The following is a 17316-nucleotide window of genomic DNA, read 5'->3' on the forward strand; positions in this document are numbered from 1 at the left end:
CCCATTGGTTTAGAAAAATAATGGTTTTCTAAATAGAAGGAGTCAATTCAGATAAAACTTTACATGGGTATTCTTAACTGAGTTTATGGGCACTGATTTTGAGTTAGCTAAATGCACTTACTTATCTCCATTTTAATCCAGGCTCTGTCATTGGTTCACATGACAGATTGATTCTCCCTTTCTGTCTCCTTCTACAGTTTATCAGTGCCATATATTTTCCCAAATCTATGGACCCAGATATTTCTTGGACTCTCTAAAGTGCTATTGAAAAACAACTGAAATAAACCCTACCTTTGAAGCACTTAATTTCTGTTAAGTATGAGCAATTCCATAAATTGGGCTGACTTCAGTTCAGCCACATTTTCTGGGTCCACCTCTGGGTTAAACAGGAAAGGCTCTAAACCAACAAACTAAGAAATTATTTATACTTATATTTAAAATAACAAAGGTCCCAATCTCAGATTGCAGTCATTTCACTCACAACAGTTTTATCACAAAGTGGCAAAAAGCTATGAACTCTTCAGTGAAGGTGGTTTAAATGAATTACCCTTACTGTTGTGCAGTGCTATCCAGAGATGGGGACAGCTTCCCTGGGAAGGGTCCAGGAACTCTATATTAAGCAAGGAATGCCTGGACCCTAATTACCACCTACTCAAGGGTTTTTTTCTCCCTTATGGCTTTTAACTTCATTTAAAAATAAAGATCTCTTAGGGAGAATTCCTCTTCAATAGATGTGGATTTCCTGCACTGGAAATCTTTGTATTAACTTGCATACTTGGTTTTTGAACAACACTCAGTGTCCTGCATGCCTTTGTTGCTCTGTACCAACACATCATAACACTGATGTCCTGTAACTATCTGTTTTTCGTAGCAGATTCAACCTTCCTAGAAGCCAGCACTGTCATATTGCAATACAGTCAATACTGAAAAACACAAGAGTAAGAATTAGGCAATAGGCCAAACCATCAAATGTATGTATCAGTAGATCTGCAGTCAGTGTTATTAGATCAAGCTACAGAGAATATGATATATTTGTGCACAGAGAGAAGAGATGAAGAACACAAAGTTCATTCCATCATCGCCTCCACTTCTCCTATTAAATCCCTCAGCCTCTGCTTGGTACAGCTGACCTTTAAACACTGCAGTGGGAGATCTGCATCTGTGCCAAAAGAAAAGATAATCAGAGGATTCTTCCCTGCTCCCATCAAATTCCTTTTTTAATCTCAAGTTCACCCAGCCTATCACTCCTCCTCTCAGAAAGCATTACATCTCTGTGATAGATCAGCTCAGAACAGTTGTCAGCTTTCCCAAACACAAAATTTCTAGTTACACAGGCCTTGCTTTGCTCCTCATGTAGATGTGACATTTCAGTCTCCCTCGTTACCTCTCTTTTGTTCACTTTTACATACTTGTTATCTCAACAGCAGAATTTGGTTTTGTCTTCAGTAGAAGTGAACCACAGGCCAGAACGATCTATTCTCTAAAAACAGACATGTCTTACAGGGAACCATAAGGTCCAACTGAGTCCCTCAGTTTTGTCTTAATTTCCATATTTTAAAATAGTGCTCACTTTAAAATGTCCCAGAAGTCAAGACTCTTAAAAAATGTTTCCACATAATCAAATATTTCAACTAGATTTCCAATATAGTTTCAACATTTCAAATTAAATGGCATTTCAAAGCAAAACCTAACTATGTCAAATCTCAAAGCACTTAATCTTCATATTTTTAAATATTTTTTTTTTCAAAATTGCTTCATCATAATAAGGAATTCCCACTAATACCAAGCATTTCCTAACAGAAACATACCTTTGGGGAATTTATTTTAGTCAAGGCTCACAAAGACTTAGAGTAGATACAGAGTCTTAACCCAAATCTAGTTGCCTTTTTCATCCTGCAATATATTCTAGTTTTTCAATGTCACAAAATCAATATTCAGACTTAGAAATACTTGATGCAGTATATGAGCAATATTTGATGCAGTATATGAGCAATATTTGATGCAGTATATGAGCAATATAAGGCACTGTAGCCCAGAATAACCTCAATCTGAAGAATGTTTCACGTGACCCTTGGTACTCATGAAAATACTTCAGCAGCTGTGTGTTCATTTCGTATGTGGGAAACGTCCAATATCACAGCCAAAGTGGGCAGTTTAATATGGGCAGTTTGGGGATACTTTTTTTTACTATGTAACCAGGACTGTTTCACTTCCTCCATATACCTGAATACACTATTCACATTTACAGCTAAGAGATTCTGGTTTGTGCATTGATTGTGCAGCTGTGATAATGCAGAGATGTTAACCAAGGTATCTCAATACTTTGCCACATGGGCTGACATCCCAAGTCCATGTGTTTTTTAATAGAAGCCAGGGTAAGAGCAGAGAGCACTTAATAAACTCATGGGGGCGGGGGAACAAACCACAAACAAACGAACAAACAAAACCAAGGAAGAAGATATTATCTTTAGTTCTTACTATTTCTGGAAATATTATTGCCCCAGACCTGGTGTGGTCTTCAGTCTTCCTATTGCTCTGTTTTACACTTCACTGAATTTATACCTATGCTTCTGAACTGTATTACTTTGCTATGTCTTAAACCAATTTTTAAACGAAGGAATGTATCTTTCAAATGCTAATTCAGAAGAGAGGTATTTGTAACAGATATTACTCCTCAAGCCGATTTACAAAGGTCACTGGCCTAGGAGGATACTGTTTGTTTCTTAAATTACAATATGAGCAGTGAGTCAGAGTAGTGAGCAATTTAGCTTAGCACAATTAACATTTCATATCCAAAGAGGGGGGGAAAAAAATGTACCTTCCTTCTCAAGACCTACTGTTTCCATCAGAGAAGTTTTCATCTTCAGATTAAAATAAGAAACCACAGAAAATATCTCTTGACATTTCAAGTAGTACTTCTAATTTCCATATCAAATCCATTGTTGGATTAACCTTTGTAAGAAAATGAACTTTTTGTTTTTATAATGTCCAACTCAGTTTATTGTGTTTATATACAAAATATTGTTATAACCTACTCTTCAAACATTCTTGATCTTTCAAAAACAGATTCAAAAACTGTACTGAAAAACAGGATATGCCTGATTAAAACTGCTATATGAAGTGCAAGAAAATGCAACATACTCTATGTCTCAAAACAGACCAGCAGTCATCCCTCAAGGTACAAATCATCTCACCTCACTTCAGCTATCTAGAAAGACATCCAGACTAGACTACTCATTTAGTCAAAGAAGAGACAGGTAGTTAATGTAAGCAAGAGAAATCTTTGGGAAATCTTTATCCTGAGTTAACTTGGGGCAATCTTTACCTTGGGTTAAGAGTAAGTAAAGTTTGAAATTGAAAAAAAAAAAGATCTACACAATCAAATCCCAAAATATTTATCTGAATTTTTCAGTTTTGAATAAAGACAACACGAGCGAAATGATGAAAGGAGTAATCCTGGTGGGTGGGGGGACAGGGTAGCATTTTTAGTACAGGTTTTTAATCTGAGCAGACAAGTAATTGCTCAAACTGGAAATGACACAAAAATAATGGTTTGTTTTAATTAAAAATGGACTTACAATCCCACCCTGTAACATCAAAATCATCGCATTACCTATCTTACCAATCACTGTTCGACTTGCTGGCTGCAGTACTAAAATGGGATTTTATGTGACTGGAGATCTGACTACGTAAGTAGACAGGTGTTTGTGGCCCACATTGAGAATCTTATTTCATAAAACCCTGCAATCAGGTGAAATACTGTGAAAGGAAAATTAAACACAGATGGTTTTGTCAATATGGCAACAACAGCATGTTTATAACTGAGACAAGAATAACAGTATAGGGAATACCATTAATGCAGATTCAATTGATTGCTCACTGCTTATTTTGAGAATGTAGTATTATCTCTTTATTACAACATGCTGTCCTGACTCCACTTTTAAATTAGCATTATCAAATTCATCATTGGTGCAACACTAATATCATCAGCCCAGCTCAACAGGCTTGCTCTGAAGCCTTGTGAGTATGTGGAACATCAGCTGAACAGAATAAAGCTGAGACATTGCTTTTTATAAGAAAAAACTTACTGAACTGGAACTCATGATTGGATTCGGGAAAGGCTACATTTTTTTAAACACACTCTTTCCTTAGTTTGGAAAGAATTGAACTTCAGCAGTCATTTCATAGCACTTATCTTAAAGTGCCAAAACTTGTCTTTATGTTGAGGAAAAGGAAATAGTCATTAATCTTCCTTATATCATAAATATCTTTTAGACTAGCAATGTTAAAATAAGCAGAAATGGACAGCCCTGTTTTCATACATGGAAGCAATGGAAGAATACCCTCCCTGAGGCTGCCAAGAAAGAGTTGGACTATTGAATGCACTGTGTATGGAGTACTGAGATACAGACACATAGATCCCATAACTCCTCCAGGCATTGGGGTGCCTGAGTAACCAGTAATTCTCAGATGATTTAGGTAGATTAGCATCACATTTTTCAACCTCAGGTAAAAATCAACAGGAAATTGGAAGAAAGTTGAGAACCAGATGTGAGTAGATAGGGTCTGGCGATAGGAAGACTTCGGGATGTACGGAAAGGCAGGGACCACCCCCCTCCAATGCCTGACAGCCAACAGTAGTTTAGGTGATACCGTAAGCAGACGGAAATGACGGCGCAATTAAGCACTATAAAAGGCCGTGTTACGAACTAATAAACACCATTTTACTGTCCACCACATTGGTGTCTGTGAGTTAATGGCCTGAGTGACTAAGAGGTAGTCACCGTGCCCTTCCTGAACCAGGTCACACGCAACAACCAGAAATTTTCTTGTGGTCACAGTGTCTGCATTAACTTTTTATAAATTTTATTTATGCATTTTTTACCAAGTTGATCACTGAAATAAATAAAAGAACCAATGAAGATTTGCAAAGGATGTCACAGTACCAGATGACTACACAATAACAGAGAAGCTGAAACTCAGTGTAGAGAGATGCAAAGGGAGTTGCTTTGTGAGGAAAAAAAAATGCAATATTACATATATATGACAGATCTCAGCAGACTAGTACTAATCAAGATTCTGGGATCGCCATATAAACTTTCTGTGAAAATTGCAGTTTAGTGTCCAGCACCATCTCAGAAGAAACACTGTTAGGAATTAATAGATGTGGAAATGGAGTACATAAAGAAAGAGAGTCTACAAGAAAGATGGAGAGTGTTTACAAGGGGGAATGGCTTCACACTGATAGAGGGCAGGATTATATTGGATTTTAGGAAGAAATTCTTCCCTGTGAGGGTGGTGAGGTCCTGGCACAGGTTTCTCAGAGAAGCTGTGGATGCTCCACCCCTGGAAGTGTTCAAGGCCAGGTTGGACAAAGCTCTGAGTAACCTGTTCTAGTGAAAGGTGTCTCTGCCCATGGCAGGGGAGTGGAATGAGGTAATGCTTAAGCTCCCTTCCAACCCAAACCATTCCGGGATTCTGTGCTTCTATGAAACATCTTGAATGTATTCAATAGCATTAACAGTTCTGTCTTACCACCTCATGGGCTGCAAGGTGCTGGAAAAGGCAGAGTGAAGATAGCAGGGTGATCCTTTTATGGCTTCCAAGTAAGGAAAATTTTAAAAGACCAGAAATACTTAACTTTGAAAGCACACAACTGCAAGAGTAAGTGGCATGGAGAAGGAAAATAGGGACTGGTGCTCATCGTCTCTTCCGATACAGGAATTCAGGGACAGCAAAGGAAATGGTCATGTGGGGGGTTTCACTTCTCTACACAATGCATAGGCTGTGAAATTCTTTACTGTGGGATCTAGAGATGTCAAAGGTTTACAATGGGCTCAGACCCACACCTGGGGTGTTCTATAGCCAGAAAAAAAAAAAAAAGGACAGTCAGAATGTAAATGAGTTTTTCTTTTAGCTTTTGTTCCCCAAGACAAAACCTAGGGATTGCCAACATCTGAGTTTGTTTTCACTTTTCAATGCTTGCAAGCAGCTCCACTGCATCCCATGTTCCATAAAGACTACTTCCAGCTGACAAAAGGAAAAAAAAACACCTTTTTTATTCTGATAAACAAGGTATTTTGCATTTAACAACATGGGCATCCTTGCTTGCATCACAATTATACTACAATTGCCTGATGTCTCCTCTACCTCACCTACCAGCATCCTCTGGCACAGTTAGAGCTCTATGCCATTTTTTGCAACATTTCTTTCCTAAGTTATTTAGCTTTAAAAGCATTTTACCTACAACTATTGTCTCTTAGTATTCCATAGCCAGGCACGTGACACCTATGATCCTGCACTTCAGTACTTGACTGGAGTCATTCTCAGCTGCAGAGATCAAGCCCATTTCTGCAGCAGCATGACTGCCTTTTTGGATTTGTATTTCAGAACCTGAAAGTTGTACGCGAATGTGTTCATTGGCCCTTGTAACAGTGAGGGAAATAAACAATAAAGGAATGAATGAGACGACTCTCCTGAAAACATGTAAATCATAACTGTCATTTAAGAACCTCCTAACGAAATAGATGCTTGACAGCCTATTCTCATAAGCTATGGAAACTCTGTACTGGATTGGATCTTGAAATAACCTGTTGTCAAACTCCTACAGGCAGCAGACAATACCATGTTATCAACCACTTCCCTGGCAAAAGGCTGGGTAGCTGCCCCAAAGGGGACAAGGGATGTTTATGTATTGCAATTGCAACCAAACAAATTAAATTCTTTGATAAACAAAGGGATAATAGAAATAGCAAGAATTCAAAGCCAGTTCGTCTCCTTTTTGACCTGTCTTTGATTCTGGCAGAATCAGGCTCCCTGATCTGGGGAGCACTTTTAGCTAGACCTGATTTCTGCAGCGTAACCATCACCCATGGCACTGTGTTCAGCTGGAAACAAGCCACAGATGTATCTGCCACTTCTCAGTTCTGAAATATGTGTGTATTTCTGAAGGACATCCACTTGTGAAAATCACAGCTGGTCAGATCTATCCATCCATTATATTCCTTGACAAATTAAAGTAACAGTGCAGAGCTCTAGTCCATCAATTTAAAAATACATAATTCCCAGTTTAACAGGTTTTAGGCCACTAAACCCCAAAATATACTTCCTATTTACTGCTCTAATGTATTTAAATGCTATTCCATTTATATCAATTTAATTGGTGTTACACTTTCCATAAAACAGCTACCATAACTCCTTCTCTTAAATGATGCTGTTTGAAATGACTCATTTTTTCTTAAAAATCAGATAAATCTGTTTATCGGTACAAAACCCCTTGTGGCCACTTGCTTAGCTGTTAATGCTTTTTTTTCCTTTTTGTTTTGCTTTACCTCTGATAGGCTCACAGCTGATGGATGCAGTACAACTACCATCTAATTAAATTGCTGGAGAGTTTAGCAGCTGATAAATACAGTTTATCAAAAAGCCATCATTCAAGCTCTCACTTAGAGATACTGGTAAGTGCATTAAACCAATGTAAGCAACTTTTAAATAAGACACTTCAGTTCTAGTACATATCCAGAAGATAACTTCCATTTTATTTTATGAGAATTTTCAATAGAAGAATATTATATAAGCACCAGCAAAGTAACATTTGGAACAACTAATTCAACAAAAGGAGGTGGCACTGTGCACAGTCTCTCTGAAAGCATTTTTAAAAGTATGTTTTCTTCAGTGTAGGCAGCACATTGAGTCACAGCATAAATATAACTGTGCACACATCCCCACTGTGTATTTACACATACAGCAGGATCAGGTTGTGGTACAAGAACTCTAAAGGTATTTCTCTTCTGGGCAGTCTCATGTTCACAGGCAGCTACCCCATGGCATTGCAGATTTTCTAGGCAGTGGATCTGTGCAGCCACTGGTCCCTTTAGTCACAAACTAACCCCATGGTCAAAATGATACACTCTTGTAAATCAGAGAATAACAACCAGTCTTATTCTGTAATTACATGACCATAAAGAGAAACATAAATGCAATACCATACCTCTACTTCAGTTTTTAACCTATTTGTTGTTCATTGTTTGTAGATCACTCAAGACTAATAAATTCTGAGCCAGTTTTCATAAGTAAAATTTTAGCCACAAAGTGAATTCATTGATTTTCCCCATTTTTGCATTACTGCACAAAAAAGCACCAAAAGCTAAAAAAAACCCCACAAAAATTACCAATGCATTCCTTACAGGCACTTGAGACAATATTGCTGCAAATTGCTGACTTCAATATTCCAGCAGTGTTTCAGGTTCCAGTTTGAATGAGTTGAAGTTCCTCATATTACAATTCCACAGTACCAAATTTCTATGCAACGAAATCCTATATAACCCCAAAGCCCTCTGTCTTATTGCAGCCATTACATAAAAAATGGAGTACCTTCACTGTTACCCTAAGCCATTTATTTATTCTTTCCTAAAATGCCAGCCTTAAATGTTTTATGATATCAGCCAGCAAAGGAAGTGTTGGGTGGCAAGCCACTTACACCATATATTCAAATAGAAAAAAGTGCAGTTCCATCAAACATACCTCCACAAGTCTGCTGGTGTGTTCTCGAAATAGAGCAGCATATTCCTTTATTTCTTTCTCTCTTCCATTTTTAACAGCTTCAATGAGAACTAGAAGTGGAACAGTGGTATCTAAGAAGGAGTCTGAGATGTGATCTATAATGGCTTTACGGAGCTGCAAAAGAAAGCATCACATTAGTACCTACTAAGTGGCTATTTGTTAGTCTGTTATAATTACTGGCCATTAATATTTTATAACATAAACATGTACACACTGTACTCCTGCTTTATTTGCAAGATTGTGTGTCTAAAACCTACTGCAGCTGCAATTTATCTATTACACAGAAAACTGTATTTAATTTTAGGGACAATTTTCATATGCCACTAGCTAAATATGCATGTTTGTAGGTGTGAATGTCTGTGTGTGAGTACAGATACATAAAACACTTAGAACATATACTACTTTTGTTGAAATCAAGGGAGCCAAACAAATATTCACCTTCCTTGATGAATAGAACAGACTACTTACATGATTTCATATGTGAAAAATTAGTTAGACCAGATCTCATGTCTCCTGGGTATTGTCCCTTGTAACTCAGATGCCAAGGGAGAAGTCTATTTAATTTTACAAAGAAAATATTAATATAATTATGTTTGCTCTCTCAAAATAGTCTTCATCACACGTTTTCATAATTGTAAAATTACCCAAATATTTTCTTGTTAAGAAACCCAACAACACAATCTGATTTACAAAGTAGTTGCCTTCATGGTAATTATGCCAACGAGATTACTGATTATGCCACCTGATAAAGTATTAATAGAGCAAGAAGAACTATAAATGAGTCTGCAGTTCAATTTTCTCTGCTTAAATTAATTGTTCCTGAACTTTTTACTTAAATTATTAATGAAGTGTAACATTCTGCCACAAATTATCTCCTTTAAATTAGGTTGCACATAAGCTTATAACTGATCTCTGGGACGTTACTGCACTTGAGGGGTTATTCTGCATGTTATAAACCTATACACTACAATTATTCCTTTTAATCATTAAACACTCAACCAGTTGTAGCAACACGTGCAGTGTAACTAAATTATCAAGTTAACTGAATTTTCCTACTACAAAGATGTTACTTTTACAATATATAGAAAAGATATTGATTGGAACAGAAAAGGAAAAAAAATGTTTTGAAGTTCTTACAGGCTGACAGGGTTGTTGCCCAAGTAGATGTTTTCTCTTAGAAGTTTGCCCCAATGCATCTGTGTGAAAAGTCAGTAGAAGTAAAGGTTCCTACCACTAGAAATATGCAAAAAAAAAAATCTTTTTGATAATGTTGTGCTTGTAGGTAGGGCAGTGACCACGCACAGCAGAAATAATAGTAGAGAAGTCTGTGGATTATGAGGACAAGATCTGGATATGAATTCCACTACTAGCTTTGGGATAACCTCACTATCTAAATCTCTCATGGAGCCCCTGGTGGTCTAGTGGTAAGGGCGCGGCGCTATCACCGCCGAGGCCCGGGTTCGATTCCCGGTCAGAGCCACTCCCGGGCAGGTGGGGCTCGTTAACCCTTAAAGGCAACCCACCTACGTCCTAAGGACCTCACTGCCACCGTCCAAGCTCGCTTGGCCCCGGCAGATGAACCTTAGGATTAAAGGGTGGGCTCAGTTCCGCGCACACTGTGTCTCACCTAAAAAATCCAGTGCGCAGGCTGGAAGGTGGAAAGACCTTCCCCGGATCTTCGCTCGCGAAGACTGGCCATAATTATTACTAAATCTCTCATTGACTCAACAGGGGGACAGACAGATCTTCCAAAAAACCACAAGTTTAGAATGGTTTCTTTTCTTATAACTTACTGTATCTATCCCATTGGGATATATTATCTGCATACATTATATGTTCTGAAAAGGAATTCAGAAGGAGAAAGTCTATGCTATTCTATGGGGTCTGGTTACACCAGGTGCTGCAAAGCATCCTGGGAGTTGTAGTTCTAAGTACTCTGTCACACACATGCTCTGTTGAATGCTTGTATGAGATTGGCTTAAGAAGTAACCTGTGTGACGTGGCAACATTTGAAACTGCTATATAAGCTGGGACTCCTTGAATAAAAAAGACCTCTTGTTACACACCACGTTGGTGTCACTATGGTCCCTATGGGACTTATTATTTATTATATTAATAACTGCTACACTATTCCAATACAAAATTGGATTTTTTACATTCTCAGCTTCATGCTGGCTGGAATTAAAAAAAAAAAAAAAAAAAAAAAAAAAGGTATTAAAAAGTTTTGAAAACTTTCACTAGTAGGAACAAATATGTTGAACCTCCAGGCCTGCTAAGTTACCTGTTAAAATCTTTCTGCTGAAGAAAAAAAGACATTTTTTTCCTGTTTAAAATTAAGTAGATGAATGTGACCTCAATGAATCACAGTTTAAAACTTAAGATTTCAATTTAAAACAAAAAGCTATGGAACCATTATATCCATGGCTGATGATTCATTATCTCCAAGAGAAATATTTTTTGGTTCTGCACAGCCCAGGCTGTAGGACTTTCACAGCCTTAGTGTATTATTTGAGGACCAGTGACTCTAATAACCTCCGTCACATTTGTGGTGGGCTTGAGGCATCCAATTTCAAACCAGCAGCCTAATTTTATCTCTCTTTGCATAATTCTTTGCTATCGCTTTTTACTGGTTTGCTTGGTTTAATTAACCTTTCACATATAAATTATCATTATTATTTTGTTCTAAGAAATACATGAAGCTAAGATTTTCAAACGATGGCTTGTGTAGCATTACAGAACTGAGAAACGCAATGTAGAACAAAAGAGGGAAAAGACAAAAGAAAAAAAGGAATATCTGAAGCAATATCTATTTCTTTTTATCCTAAGCATAACAATCACTGTTTTCATGACTCAGTAAGTCTGACTCTGGCCACCTCTAGAGCAAAATGCTAAAAGCAAACCAGATAGGGAGGCTTATAAACAGACAAAGGACAGCAGCAGCAATGCTGGCAGGCAATGCTAGGGAAGTTATTGTGCTATAATTAAAACTTTTCTCATATTATAAGTGAAAGAGACACCATCACAAGAGGGAAAGCAGGGGAGGATGATGCCTGACAAACTGTTTTATTTTTAAGATGCAAGGTCTTCTTCTTACCCTTTGAGCAGACTGTTACAGTAGCAGAGGTATGGGGAATTTTTGTTTTGGTATCAAAGTGCATTATAAAATAATATAGAAACATGTTGTTTATAAAACATGGGGCATAAGGTTGTTAAAAGCAGGGGAAGGTAGAGAAGAAAATGCCAGCAGCTGTTTACAACACTATTAAACATCAGTATTCTGATGAGTACAGAAAACTGTGTTTGCCTCTATTTGCCTCTTGCCTCAAAAGACCAGCCCGGCAAAAGTCCTGGACAAACCACAGATTAGTTATTATTGAGGGATCTCCCTTTCCCGTCTCTAAGGGGTGCCAGGAAGGCAATCTCCTTTGTGTTCAGAAAAAGCTATCCATGATGAAGTAACAGCATAGAAATATAAGAATATCCCGAGGAATAAAATTTATAAAAACAACCAAGCAGCCAACACTGCAGAACAACCATAGGAGAAACATCTGCGCAGCCCATTCACGCTACACTGGGAAACAACTGGAAGGCAAGAACCGAGTATGGTAATTTTCCATAATTAGAAATTAGAATGAATAGGCAATTCCTTCTTAAATATTCATACATCTCTACAAGGAAGGGATAGGCAAAACTGCACACACAGAAATAGCATGCACAGCTCTGGCACATAACAAGGAATAATCAAAACAATGCAGAATAGCTTAAAATCCCCACGAGTAGTTGCCAAGTTCTTGAAGTGAATGCAAATCACTTCCTTTGAAAGCCAGAGACCTTTCACAATTTCCAGGATACACTACTATTGAGATGGCTACCTTTGCCTTAAAGTCTTGCCAGACATCAGACTTCTTTCACTTCCTGAGGTCTACAAAGGTGTTCCAAAGGGGGCCATGGCACAACCCACAATCAGGCTGGTGCCTGGGCCAGCATCTGTGTGACAGTTCTGTTTAAAGGGTGCTACTTAAGAGACTTCAAAGATGAAAGTTTATAAGGTTTCGTGTTTAACCCCAATTTTGCAGAGGCAATGCCAGCAATGACTGAAAGCAGAGTGCAACACCATAGGCCCAAATCCACTGTGAGTGACTGATGGAATAGCAGAGAAGGTACACAGTATTATTTTTAAAAAAAGTATTATAAAAGCTATAAAAGAGTAGTGCAAACAACAATGTTCATGTTTCTTATAAAATTGCTGGGAGATAAAATAATGAATGTTCATAAGTGAAAGCAAATAAGACTCTATGGCAATATCTGCTGGCACAGAACTCCCAATTTCATGTTTCCCAGATCAGGAATTAAGCCTGGAGTAGGCATCATTCCTAAAACAATTTTTATGCAATTCACATGTATGAACATAAAACAGGAGATAGATGAAATACTTCTCATAAATACTTTCCAGTGGAAAATGTCAAGAAGCCACAGAGATATTCTGCTTAGAGAAAATTACTGGTTCTAGATTGGCTATAAACTGGGCATAATTACATTCAGCCTGAACATTTTCCAAAGGTTTACAGAAAGATACAAATTGAATTAGTTAACAGCTTTTAACCACTGTAATAGAGTCTATAAACTCTTATAAGTTGGAGTTTAATTAACTCATGGAAGAGATTGTAGGACAGAATGGGATTGTTCCTAGACACACTGGGCTTGTGATGCAAGTTGCTAGGTCTCTGCACTGAACATATTTTTGACAGAATGTAAGCAGAAATCAGATAGCTAGTTAGTAACAAATATATAAATATACTTATACATTTATATGGTATTCATCTCATCTTTCTGTTCCAACAACTGATAATAACTCAAGTTTATTTAAAACAAAAATAATCTTGATGTCCAGAGTATATTACTGATATATATCTATAGAAAATATATATTTAGATATGTGTACATGCAGAGATTTGCCTATGTACAAATATATATCCAGCTAGAATAATTTGGACTTTTCCCAGAGTTTTGAAAACTTGTATGTATACATCTCATGGAACAGTGCAACTATCTTCAGTATTTTTTTAATATGACAAAAAAAAAAATCTTTGTTTTCAAAGTGCATAAACTGAAAAAAGCAATTTTGAAAGGCACCCTTCAAGACCCTTTTCTACTTCTTCCTTTCCCCAGGTTGCTCACCTGTCTGCGAAGGTCTCGTGTCTTCTTGCACATACTGTCTATGGCAACATTCAAAGCATTACTTCTCTCTTTCTTGTCAGTCTGTAATAAATGTGACAGAAAACACAAAAATGGTGAATTGGGCTTTCTTAACAAGCATGTCCTTTGTGCCCTCAGTTCATCAGAGCATTTGGTAAATCATACACGTGCACAGATTTTTCAAATTTTAATACGTTTCAAGAGCCAGTATTCATGGGACGCCAACCTGTGGTGTTAAGCATAATTTGCTGAATGAAAACATATGCTTTAGTAGCAGTGTATGGGAATAAAATTAAAAACGTTTCAACTTCTGAATTGCTGCAACATTCTTACTGTAATCCAGGGTTACTTGTGAACAACATTAATAGAATTATTATTATTAATATTGCTGTCAATCCATTATCACCACATTCATGTGAAAAACAATGTTATCTCTCTACAGACAAGTTCAGATGCCCACAATGCAGTTTGGTAGTTCTTTAGTCTGCAGCATTCATTATTTAACTCCTGTAAAACAGAAGGGGTGAGTTTCAAAATGTTCAAGATGTTGCAATGAAATGATGTTGTTTCATTGCTCATGAAAAGGCATTTCTTCATTTAACAGCACATTCATTCTCAGCATCCAGAAGATTGAGTTCTTGAGATATTTGAGAAGTCTTAAGAGAATCAGCTATACGCTTCCTAAACAATCTTTTTTTTTTTTTTCATTTCTACCTATAGGCAAAGTGCTTATCATTGTTAGCTATTTGAAAAGTGTAGTTAACACTTTTATTGGACTGCCCAGAATATTTTCTGTACAATATCACCATAATAGCTCTGTGTCTACTAACTGGTTGGAATATTTTTTTCCCTGTTAGCAAAGAAACTACAGGAAAAACCAAAATGCCTGGTGAAGTTTGTTTCCCTAAAGCAAACAACCACTACTCACTACCTTTGGACTGCCCTGATCTGAAGGAAATAACCACAAGCAGTGAAAGTCTCTTTACACAAAGCCTTAAGTCAGCACACATGACATTTACAGCAAAAAGCACCAGATTCTCATAAATGTTGAAGAAACAGCTATGTATACTGACCAACATATTTGGACTTCAGGTAGAGTACACCAGTATGTCTATATTATGAACATGACTACTTAGTTTTGTAAATAATATTAAAATTAATATAGAATTTATAGTATCTCAGTAAGCACCTTGATGTATCAACTTGGTCTGTCTACCAGATAACCAGGCACCTTGTTATCAACAATAAATCATCTTCAGTCAGAGTTATTTCCTTGTTAAAAAAGAAAAACAAAACCAAAAAATAATCTGTTAACAGAGCAATATGCTTAATATCAAAGCAAAGACTAGAGATGAACAGGAAAAAACCTTTACATTAAAACTGAATGTGCAATGTAATAAAATGAATGCCTTGAAATTATTAGTCTAAAAGGAACAACTACTTTAAGAATTGAGCTTAAATATATTCAGGGGGACTTAGAAATTCTCCCATGATTTTCTATTTCTGAAATTGCTCACAGTCTTTGCAGGGAACAGATGATCAAACACAGGTCTTGGAGAAAGGTTTGAACTTCACCTTAAAACCTTCAAGGAATCCCTAAAGGTTGATATTCACTCTTTGTATCACAGTAGTGCTATCGGTTCTCACACCAAAGCTCGCAGAGCCACCAAAGCAAATAATGACTCCTCTACTATAGCAAATCAGGAGCCCCTGGTGGTCTAGTGGTAAGGGCGCCGCGCTGTCACCGCCGAGACCCGGGTTCGATTCCCGGTCAGGGCCACTCCCGGGCAGGTGGAGCTCGTTAGCCCTTAAAGGCAACCCATCTACGTCCTAAGGACCTCGCTGCCACCGTCCAAGCTCGCTTGGCCCCGGCAGATGAACCTTAGGATTAAAGGGTGGGCTCAGTTCAGTGCACACTGTGTCTCACCTAAAAAATCCAATGCGCAGGCTGGAAGGTGGAAAGACCTTCCCCGGATCTTTGCTCGCGAAGACTGGCCATTATTATTTATTTGTTACTATAGCAAATAATGACTCCTCTACTATGTTTTTTAAATTACTCTCAAACTTGATAACAAAACTAACTCCTTCAAAACTGCTAGGTAAACAGGGCCAGTAAAAGCACAGTGGATACAACTCAGCTTATGGCCATGAATTTTCAGACTACAAAGATGCACTGGCACATGCACATCCTCTGAAAGCTTTACAGTTAGAGCCTATTTTCCACCAAGACAGAATCAATGTAAAATACTGGGATTTTTTTATTTTTTAAGGGCTCTAGTAATGTGTAACTTCAAAAGTTGGCAACTAATGATACAACTGGTTCTAAGCAAACCTAAACCTAAACCACTCAGGCAACGAGTGGCATATATCGAACAGTCATTACATCATGGTTGGGCTTCGTGAATGAAGATTTGAGAAGGGCTCTACCCACACTTGCTACAAGTGTGCTGATGGTTAAAAAGGCCAATGTGAGATAGACAAGTCCAGTTGCAGAAGGCACAGCAGAAAGACTCTCCGGGTGATATTGACAAGACGCGATTCTTCCTATGTTGTCCTTTCTCCTCGAGAGCGATCCTGCATGTGTTCTCAAAAGCAGCAGCAGCGTTATAGACGGTGTGTCTCCAGACCTCCCGATTGGAGGCCAGGGTAGACCAATGGTGATGATCAATATGGCCAAGGCTGAGGGATTGTTTCAGGGAGTCCTTGTATCTCCTCCAGGGCACCTCGTTTGTGGCAGCCAGAGGCAAGTTCCCCATAGAGCACAATCTTAGGGAGGCGGTAGTCCTGCATCCTGGAGACGTGCCCTGCCCAGCACAGTTGTGTTCTCAGCAGCATGGCCTCAATGCTCGTGACTGCTCTTGCTTCATGAGGACCAGCGCGGTCAAGTCAGATATGGCAATGCACTTTCTGAGCCCTTTCCAATAACCAATGGTGAGAAGTAAGGTTGCGTTGTTGCACCAACTTTATTCACAGTCTTCTTCAGCATGATGCTCCAAAGGGCCACGGCAGACCTCGATGACGAAAACGGTATCTACATTTGATATCATACTGATGGGAGCCTATTCAACCTAAAGCGACTGAAGGCCCACACTAAGACCCTAAATCATCTTGTCCCTGAGCTGCTTTACGCTGATGATGCCGCCCTCGTCGCCCACACAGAAGTAGCTCTGCAGCGTTTAACATCGCGCTTTGCAGAGGCTGCTGAACTTTTTGGGCTGGAAGTCAGCTTGAAGAAAACAGAAGTTTTTATTAGCCTGCACCTCAGGAAGTCTTCCATCATCCCCATATCACCATTGGCAAAACAAAGCTCAGATCAGTCCAGCAGTTTAATTATCTGGGAAGCATCATCTCCTCAGATGGTAAGATTGATGAAGAAATAGACAACAGGTTAGTAAAGGTGTGCGGAGCTTTCAGTAAACTCCATAAAAGATTTTGGCGAAACAAACACCTGAAGAAAAGCACAAAGACCAGTGTTTACAGAGCCATTGTACTGTCCGCTCTTTTATATGGGTCTGAATCACAGGTCATTTACCGGCACCACTTACGTCTCTTAGAACG

General features: G+C 38.2%; 1 protein-coding gene across 11 annotated transcripts in view; it reads right to left on the reverse strand.

The window, feature by feature from the left end:
- CTNNA3 (catenin alpha 3) overlaps positions 1–17316 on the reverse strand; it is a 454192-nt gene that overhangs the window by 185391 nt on the left and 251485 nt on the right. For all 11 annotated transcript variants that reach the window (XM_050305771.1, XM_050305769.1, XM_050305770.1 and 8 more), the window contains 2 exons: positions 13741–13821; positions 8524–8676 (listed from right to left, as the gene is read on the reverse strand). In XM_050305771.1, the coding sequence (XP_050161728.1) occupies positions 8524–8676; positions 13741–13821 (234 nt within the window). The remainder of the gene's footprint in view (positions 1–8523; positions 8677–13740; positions 13822–17316) is intronic.

The sequence above is a fragment of the Myiozetetes cayanensis genome, unplaced genomic scaffold (assembly GCF_022539395.1).
Source record: "Myiozetetes cayanensis isolate MyiCay16 unplaced genomic scaffold, myiCay2020 scf10, whole genome shotgun sequence".
NCBI classification, from domain to species: domain Eukaryota; kingdom Metazoa; phylum Chordata; class Aves; order Passeriformes; family Tyrannidae; genus Myiozetetes; species Myiozetetes cayanensis.